The 10,080-nt window shown below is 41.2% G+C and overlaps 1 protein-coding gene across 4 annotated transcripts in view; it reads right to left on the reverse strand.

Moving 5' to 3' along the window:
- Positions 1-9,350, reverse strand: part of crsp7 (cofactor required for Sp1 transcriptional activation, subunit 7) — a 178,334-nt gene extending 168,984 nt beyond the window's left edge. The window contains exons 1-2 of one of the 4 annotated variants that reach the window (XM_068016645.1): positions 8,899-8,987; positions 7,300-7,466 (exon numbers count right to left, since the gene is read on the reverse strand). Coding sequence is in view for 1 of the 4 variants with exons in the window: in XM_068016644.1 (XP_067872745.1) it covers positions 8,899-8,961 (63 nt within the window). In the remaining 3 variants the exon portion in view is untranslated. The other 3 variants (XM_068016644.1, XM_068016648.1, XM_068016646.1) reach the window with 3 other exon arrangements.
- Between the last annotated feature and the right edge of the window lie 730 nt (positions 9,351-10,080).

A 10,080-nucleotide genomic window follows, 5' to 3' on the forward strand; every position in this document is an offset into this window, starting at 1 on the left:
CGTCAACAAGAAAATCAGATGCTGATACAGTTTCTTTTTAAATTGTGGCTATTAAGATCAATTCAAGAAGAAATTTGGGTATGGGTGGGGGTTGGGGGAGAAGGGGAAAAAGTAAAAAATTAAAGAAAAATTTGTGCATGATGCCATGGACTGGAAGTCATTACTAAGCAGTTCAAAGAATAAACCCAATTAAATCATAGATCTTTTAAGTAATAGTTTGCCATTTCTATTTTCTTCCCAAGAGTACCACAACAGAACGATGCAATCATTCACTGATTATACATATGTTATATCAACTTACAATGTTTAAGAGCATTCCAGATCCCCAAACAGTTCAACACAATGCAAGTCCTAATCATGAGTGATAGTCATAAAAATAAAAAAATTATTCTAATACATTCCTTTAAACAGTGAGAAATGTTCCAGATAGGCATCCAAAATCACCATAAATCAGAGTCAACACACTGATTAAACTCACCAACGTCACAAATTTCCATCACTGTGCTATGCTTAAGAATAAAGGCACAGAATTGGAACTTAAAGATATTCAGAAAGTAAGATTGCCTACCTTGCAAGGTCTTCATTCTTCTAGGAAGCATCCTAGATACACTGCTAAAATGATCTGGCACCACAGCATGTTTTGCTGGGGGAAATCACATCAAAGGACAATCTTTCTCAAGATGTTTGGTGATCTCAGAGGTGCTCTGGGTGCTACCGTACAGCACACAATGCCTCACCTGCAGCATCAATTTATTTTTGCTCCAAATCTACCCCATTCTCTGCAAGACCTGAGGATACAGTTAGGTGGAATTCTAGAATATGGAGAATACTCCCCAAAAAAACAAAATCCTCAGATATATATAGTCTTCCTTTCCCCAAATATCACTGAACATTAACCAAGCATTACTCAGAACAAACAGAGGTCCTTAGATAAAAATTCAAAAAGCACAGTTTCCAAATGCTTAGTGAAGCCATGTGTTTATTCTAGGTAATGGCTATGTATTTATAGACATCAGGATATTCAAATTGCAACCATGGAAGATATGAATGACATTTCATGGAGACTTTGCATTTTCTGACAATCAATCAAGACTTACTTTAGTGATAAACTTATTACCTGATGAGAATAAAAATTAGGGATTTTTTGGATCCAAAAGGTGCTGCAAGCTTTGGCACACCCAAGTAGCCCACTAAATGAAATCAGCTAAGACTATTTGATATCCAGCAACTATTTCTCTCAAACTGTGTGCAGAAACCAGTAGCAACAATGCAAGCTTTCCAGAACAGTTATTTCAAATTACCAATACTAAGAGAAAGATTTGGAGAGAGAGTGGAGTTTGATACCAGATGTGGATTCAAATTCCAGACAAACCTTGTCAACTAAGACAGAGAATTTTCTCCATAATGAAACCTGAGCAAGAGAATCAAAATATGAGATGGCAGTCACTAGTACAATAGACTAGATTTCAGTTTTAGAAGATATACAAGAATGGATGTTAAATTTTGATGGATGAAGAACGATGTTAAAAAAGGAGCATCATTAATCAAATTCCTTCCATTCAGAAATAATTCCAATCAGTAAATGATTTTCAGGAAGACAATTTTTCCCACTACTGATAACTGCACAGCTTGGCCTGATAATGTTTCAGGTTATACAAGCAGTCAATTATAAGTACACTGGGCTCAAGTGCAGAAACTAGCCTATCAGGCTCTTTTGTGGCGTAGTAGGACAAGGTACTATTCAATACAAAGACATCCAAGAACTTTTAGCATCACAACTAATGTTATCAGAAAATTCTCCCTTCCTCTTTGGTCTTCTCCAATATCCCAAAGAATAGAGAAATGGAATCAAGTAGTACAAAAATATTTGTTTCCAGTAATAAAAGTGGTTTATGCAACTCAAGCAAGGTTCATCAATGCCTTGAAAAAAGGGCAAGTGCGGGTCCTACTTTGTTAATATATTGGACAATTACCATTATGGCCAGAGATGTACTGGCATCCTTCGCTAATCTGAAAATGTCAGAACTAGACATACCATTTGTGACATTCCCAACTGGTCTCTCATGCTATCCACCTACTGTGGGTCCAACTATTAGAAGCAAGGTGCTCACCTCCTCCCAGAGGCAACAGTATTAGCTGAAGGGTGTTAATTGAAGCCCAAAACCTGATGCTCCAGAGACCACTGCTTCAGAGCCAGAGTTAGAGTTTAAGTTTACTTCAACTCCAATTAATATAATGGCGATTTTCAGGAAAACCATTGGTGAAGCAAACTCAACTGCAGAGATTCCATTTGGGTCAAAATGACTACCATCAGGGAATAAATAAGTATTATTCATTTATTTATGATCTCACACTAGACTACAAACTGGCTGGGAGGCAAGAAAACTTTGCCCAAGGCTGTGGAAATAAGGCATGTGCAATCTTATTTTTTTCTCTTTTTCCTCCCAGATGAGATAAATAAGCTGAGCTCCTGGACTAACTGGCAACACCTGAAGCATAGCTGTTTGAACAGTTTCTCAAGTCAATCATCCAAGTACAGATTAAGTTTGAAGAACCACATCGAACAGTGCCAATGAGAGCTATTTTGCACAAAAGGGAATGAGATACTATTGATGATATAGCTGAATGAAATGAAGAAGGATCTCCATGCAGGAAATTGTCAATGATCTAGGGCACGTTTATCATCCGAACTTTTGCTTGAGCTAGAATTTGTCCTGTGACCAAGAATGAGACAGTACCATCCAGACTTTGAGGGACGCAAAAATGTGAAAAAAAATATTTTCCCAATCTACATGAATTTGTTCAATTGCTGCAGATGAGAGACCACTTAATAAAGTGTCCCGCGGAAGAATGATCCAACTGTAAAAATCACAATGGTACAGTTTGAAAATACAGGAAGAGTCTATGTTGGTCGCACAGATCTTAGTGTAGAGTAATGGGAAATCTGTGGCAAGAATCACGGTCCAGGCCTCAAACAAGGAAAACAGGTTCCAAGGCAGACTTCTCAGGAGCTCTAGCCAAAGACATAAAAGGTTTGCTCCTGTGGTCCCTGCCTAGATCGGTAAACAAGAGCAGCTGATTTCTCAGTAGGTGTCAGTGAAGCCATCGTGCATAAGCTTTTGCAGTTGCTGCTTATAGCCCTTTAATACTGCTTCATTGACAGTTACGAGGTCTAAGTTCCAGATCAGCAGCTCATTACCTGAGCTTGTAGTAAGGGAGGTTAGACCACTAAAGGGTTTCATTCTTACCCAACGGCTGCTGGTGCACATCTGTAGAATCTCCAGATGGTGATCCAGAGACATAGGAACCTCCTTAAAAATCAAAATATGGGAGTTAATGGTTCAATCTCAGGACAGGAATTTCTGAACTGATGTATTCTGACTGTGCATCACTCTGGAGTTAAAATAGCCTCAATTCAGAGAAAGCTGGCACATCATTCTAATTTTCCTACTCCTCTTATCCAGATCCAACCTCAATTTACCCACTGGAAGCAAAAAGGTTCCACGGCCAATTCTGCAGGCACAACCAGCAGAGAAGGTTGGGGAGGAGAGTCCTGATTTCTTATTTTGCAAACACTGGCTCTACCAATGAGACCCTAGATGGAGGCGTGATAGTGGCAAATCTAGAAGTGACAACTTACCACTCAGGATTTAGCAGTCCTTGCACTTTATTAAATTACCGATATACCCAAAACTTAAGACAGTGCCCAGGATTTGCAGAATGCACCCAGGCAGATGCAAAGTCGCTATGTGCAATGGTTACTTGCTGGTTTACACTTGCCAAGCCAATACAGAACTCATCCTCTAAATAAGTGGCACCCAAATATATGCCTGATGCTTTGCAGTGTAATATACCAATGGGTGCTTGTGCCCCAAAACAATGTCTGCACTGCCAGAGGTTGATGACAATGAAACCATGCCGCAGTGGAGAAAGACTGGCAAACATCCATCATTGGTCTTTTGAGGAGCCATCTTCTCAGTGCAAATCAGCAATAATCCCATGGTACTAAAAGAGGATTTTTCTTAGAGTATTGAGTTACTGGTGTGGCTCTCAATGCTGCAGTCAAAACAAAAAGGAAAGTATCAATTGCACCAAATCTTGCCATTGTCATCAGTCAAGAGAATAAGTATACAGAGATCAACCATGCTGATGAAATCAACTTCAATCCATATCTAAGGACCAGGCAATGTGGCAAATATAATCCTTGCTTGTGCCAATATTGTTGATGGGCACTAGTTCTTGAACACTAATGGGCTTAATGCTTGAAGCTCATCTTGTCCTTTGTGGTTGCACTAACAGCCTGGTCAGTACCAGAATGCTTTCCAGTCTTTTTGTGGATTCAGTGTCAGGTTCGACTCAGTATATCTGGTTCGGAAAGTTCCAGCATTAGAATAATGATACCAGACGGTTCCTGGCTGGATTAGAATTTTAGCCATCATTTGGTATGGTGTGAAAAAGTGACAATGCCATGCTTCAGGCCTATACAATAGAGGTAATAAAGGAAAAAGAACCCGGAGCTGTAAATAAACTTATAGATGAGTGATGGCCAGAATGAAAGATTAAAGATTTTAACATTTAAAGGTAAGTCTGAAGAAATTCAATAAATTCAAGAAAAATATTAGGACATAGGAAAATATGACTTATCGCAACAGTATGTTACCACAACACAACAGCCGTACACAAGCAATAATTTCCCTGAACTAGTAAAAACAAATGTGCCAACTTGAGACAGGGATGTATTTAGCCAACAGGGATACCACCAAAAACAAAACATCTTGTAAGGAAGTCACGCCTTCCATAGGAGTGAGGGGACAGATTAGCAAATTTGTTGGCAAATTTCAACAATAGAGTACTGATATTAGGAGACTTTAGTTACACTAATATAGCCTGGGAAAAACACAGTACTAAGGTCAGGGAAGAATTTCTCTTTTTTTTTTATATAAAAGAGATATAGCACTGAAACAGGCCCTTCGGCCCACCGAGTCTGTGCCGACCAACAACCACCCATTTATACTAACCCTACAGTAATCCCATATTCCCTACCACCTACCTACACTAGGGGCAATTTACAACAGCCAATTTACCTATCACCTGCAAATCTTTTGGAAGTGGGAGGAAACTGGAGCACCCGGCGAAAACCCACACAGACACAGGGAGAACTTGCAAACTCTGCACAGGCAGTACCCAGAATCGAACCCGGGTCCCTGGAGCTGTGAGGCTGCGGTGCTAACCACTGCGCCACTGTGCCGCCCAGGAGAACTTTCTCCATCAATATGTCTCCAGTCAAACAAGGAAGGAGTTTTGGATCTGGCTCTGGGAAATGAAGTAGGGCAATTGGAGTGTTACAGTAGAAGATTACCTAGCTAAGAGTGACCATAAAGTAATTATGGAAAGAGACCAGAAAATATCAAAGGTAAAAATGCTCAACTGAGAGCGAGCCGATTTCGGCAATTTAAGAAGGGACTTGGTACAGGTAGATTGATAAAGCAGTAACAGAGCAATGGAGGCACTGAGAAAGAGATGCTTCAGAAACAAACTAAGCATATTCCTTTGAAGGGAAAAGGTAGTGCATCTAAAGCTAATGTGCCCTGGATGATAAAGAAAATAAAAGTTAAAATAAAACAGAAAAAGGAGGCTTATGACAAATGTCAGGCGCAAGATTCAGTTATTAATCAGGAAGATTATGGAAAGTACAGGAGGGAATTGAAAAAGTTAACGCGAGGGGCAGAGAGAAAAAAGATTAGGAGACATTAAATTGAACCTTAAAATATTGTGAACAAAGTGTAAGAGGTTTGCCAAGGAAAAGGTTGGGCCTATGAAGGAACCAAAGGGGAATCTTCAGGTAGAGACAGATGACATGACTACGGTAATAAACAATGCTTTGTATCTGTCTACACAAAGGAAGTGATGTGAAAATTACACTAAAAGAGATGGAAGTTATGGACAGGATTGTAATAGAGAAGATCTACTAAAAAAGATTACTGAAATTGGTAAGCCAGTTGGTCCAGATGGAATGCATCCTAGGTTGTTAAAAGAAGCAAAGGTAGAAACAGCAGCAGCATTGGTGACAATATTTCAATCTCATTGGATACAGGAGTAGTTTGTGCCAAAAGACTGGCCCAGGGTGGGGGGTGGGGGTGGTGCTTGCAGGTGATAGAACACAATTGAAGGTGAGGGGGACAAACCAGAAAACTATAGGCCAGTCAGCTGAAAATCAGTGGTGGGGAGGTTAGTGGAAACCAGAGACAAGAATTTTCATTTGGAAAAGCATGGGTTAATCTAAGAAAGCCAGAGTAGATTTGATAAAGTTAAAATATGTTTGACTAGCTTGACTGAATTCATAGATAACAGAGAATGTTGATCAAGGTAGTACAGCAGCTGTTGCACAATGGATTTTCAGAAGGCAATCGACAAAGTGCCACACAGAAGGCTTAATCAGAAGATGGAAGTCTATGGAAACTGATTATACGGATACAAAATTGGCTCAGTAACTAAAAGCAAAGGGTGGTAGTGGTGGATCGATGTTTTAGTGTGAGATGGTTTACACTGATTTTGCCCAAGGGTCAATTATGGATCCTCTAAGCTTTGCAATTTTTATAAAGGGCATAGGGAGCAACATTATAAAGTTTGCAGATAATTTGAAATTTAACAGTAGATCATGATGAGAATAGTTAGAGAAATGGAGTTCAAGAAGTGATGCACTTTGGGAGGACTAATACAGAAAGCCAGCACACTATAAATGGCACAATTTTGAAAAGCGTAGATCAGCAGAGAGACCTTGGTGTTCATGTACACAAGTCCTTAAAGGTGGCAGGGCAAATTGATAAGGTGGTTAAAAAAACACTTACAAATAGAGGAATATAAAAATCATGCTACAACTTTATAAATAATTACTGGTTAGGCCTCAGCTGGAATATTGTGGACAATTCTGGGCACTACACTTCAAGAGAAGATGCAAAGGCTTTAAAAAGGATACAGAGGAGATTTACCAGGATGTTACCACAGAGGAGGGGCTTCAGTTATGAGAAGACATTGCAAAAAATGGAATGCTCTCCTTGGAACAGAGAAATTTAAAGGTGGCCTTATAAAAGTTTTCAAGATGAGGGGTTTTGATAGATGGAATATATTTTCCCAATTTACTCTAGCAAGTGGGTCCATAATTAGGTGATGGATTCAAAATCACTGGAAAAAAAGATTTACAGGGGAGAAGAAACAAACGCTCGACGTGAGAAGGTGGAAGCCGATTCCACAAATAATTTTAAAAGTGAGTTAGATAGGTACTGAGGATGAGGAACTCACAGGGTTACAGACAAAAAGCAGAGATGGGGGAACTAAGCAGAACTGCTCTTTCAAAGAACCAGCACAAGCACAAATGGCCTCCTTCTGTGCTGTAAGTTTCTAAGACTGTATAATTTTCCTCAGATCATCCTCTGGTGCCAGATCACACAAACTGGTGTAAAAGCAAGCTGTAAAAGAATAGAGGGAAAATACCTGACACAGAACTCTTTCACCATATTAGACAGTTACATTAAAAAAAACTTCCTCAGCAAATCTGAGTTTGAGATAAACTGCAAATTTTGTCCATCCATAAAAAAGATTTGTCCTATTGTTTAAATTTTACTTTCTTCTACATAATGAACAGCAAAAAATTTGAACTTGCAACTGAACACCATGACATCACTTTGCAAATGCTATTACTCTAAAATTCACTTATTTATTTTCAAAAGAATGGAAATGCTAGTACATATTTTCTGAACAAGTTCTCTGGACGAAAGCAATCAGTTATCACGAGCCTACATTGGTCAGGAAGGACACAGTATTGTCTTTTTATGCAATAACTTGAAAACACATCAAAACCAGCCATACAAGACATTCGCCAATATAAAGCAGCAGAATTCCTCTACTTCACAAGGCAGCTGTTACTTCACCAGCTGAAATGTCAGAAATCCTGATTTATGGAACCCAGCAAGCTTCATACACAAGAATCACTAAAATTTTACAAGTCAAATGAGAATTATCCTAAAATTCGGTGTTTTCCTAACAAATTTATTCTTGTGCTCATGTTACTCGGGAGCTTCAAAATACCCATCATTCCATTAGTCACTTCCTGTTTGGCTGTTTTATCTGCTCTCCCGTATGTGTTTCCCTGACCGTAAAGCAATTACTTCAACCCAAAAATGTTACATTCAATTCCCCCAGATCTAACATTAGCCACAACACGAAATAATTCCAACTCCTACTTTCTATGGGGGGGGGGGGGAGATTTGAAGAAAGGAAACAAGATAGGACGTTTAAAGTGTGGCTATCAACTTACAATTTTAACTAAATGTGTATGACGCTACTTTGGTTTACCAGATTGATATATTAAATATCACAAATCAACTTCACACTTCAGGTAAGTATGTTCAGTGCCATCTGAGTGTGTGTACAATTAAGTTGAAAAAGATGGCAGTGAGGAGTACAACAGTTGGTCACCATTTTAATAGGAGAAACTTCCCAAGATTTAGGTGACAACAATCATTAATAGTTGTTTAAAACTTTATATATTTTGGGACGAATCATTGTGCATGTGATTTGTGATAAGTTAAAAACCAGAACGTGCTATAAAGCCCTTTGAAAGCTGGGAGCTGACATGGTTTAGAGAAATCCTGCTGCTACTCCACGCTGGGAAGATCATCCCGGAGCCCTGCACAAGGCGCAATAGATCCCAGGCTATTTCTATCCGACCCGCCTCACTCCAGTCCTCTCCACACTCACTCATCGAGGGCCTGGGGTCAAAGCCTGTTCTGCTAGGCCGCACTCACACTCTTACACACGCTTTCACACACACAGACAGACCCCGGGCCGCCACCGGCCGGATCCCGGGGCCTGCGTGCAGGCACACGGCCTGGTTCTTACATTGGCATCCTTGTCTATGGCCTGGAGCAGCTGGTCCTTGATCTGCTGCGGGGTGGGTGTCATTTGGCGGCAGTGTGGCAACAACGGCGCGGCGGTGGAGGGGACGGGGGAGGGGGTTAGGAGGAGGTGGGGAGGGAAGAGGGAAAGGAAAGGGACGGGGAGCCGGGGGGAGGGAGGTCCGCTAACAAGAAGCGCAGAGTCTGAGGAAGTAGCTGCGAAGAGCGGCGGCTGCAGTAGGGCCGGTCGGAACCGTCATATTCCGCCGCGGCGCTCTCGGGTGGCTCCGTGTGTCCAGAGTGCGCCTCACTTTCTCCGCTGTCTGTCACTGCCTGAAGCGAACCGGCACCACACCACCCGACCCAGTCCGAGCAGAGCAGCCGAGACAGAAGCGAAGCAAACACTCCAGCGACTCTGACTGAGCAGCCACGCGCTGCACCACGGGAATCCAGCACTCCGGTTGCACGCGCGTCACAATCTACGCGCGAGCGCATCATCAGCCCCGCGCGCGTAAAGCAAAATAACGACGCACTCGCGCGTGCCTTTTAAAGAAATATGCAGGCGCGCGCATCCTGTCTGAACCAGCACGCCGCGCACTTGAGCGTTCCGACGTCGCTCCTGAATACGCACGCGCAATAACAGGCGTGCGTTGTCCTGCCTTTAAAAAGCTGAGTAGCACGCGGTGGCGGTCGGAGGTTTCCATGGTAACGGGATTGATCTAAAAAATGTCCTCAGGATTGCTCTGCGGTGAGTTAAGAGCGAGAGAAAACCTATTAAAGGTTAATGAGGTGATATTTCTTTGATAAAGCAACTTCTAAATATAAATGTAGCTCTCCAAAAAGCACATGTAAGTCGATTGCTCATTGGGCTCCACGACCAAGTGTAGTATTCAAACATATGAATTAGGTGCAGGAGTAGGCCACTCGGCCCTTCGAGCCATTCAATAAATTCAAGGCTGAACTGATTACTCCACATTACCAGCCAACTGTGGATAATTTTCCACCCCTTGCTTATCAAGAATCTATTTACCTCTGCCTTCAAAATATTCAAAGACTCTGCTTCCACCACCTTTTGAAGAAGAGAATTCCAAAGACTCATAACTGAGAGAAAAGATTTCTCCTCATCTCTGTTTTAAATGGGCGACCCCTTATTTTTAAACAGTGACCCCTGTTTCTAGATTCTCCC

Source organism: Heterodontus francisci, chromosome 36 (assembly GCF_036365525.1).
Source record: "Heterodontus francisci isolate sHetFra1 chromosome 36, sHetFra1.hap1, whole genome shotgun sequence".
Taxonomy (NCBI): Eukaryota; Metazoa; Chordata; class Chondrichthyes; order Heterodontiformes; family Heterodontidae; genus Heterodontus; species Heterodontus francisci.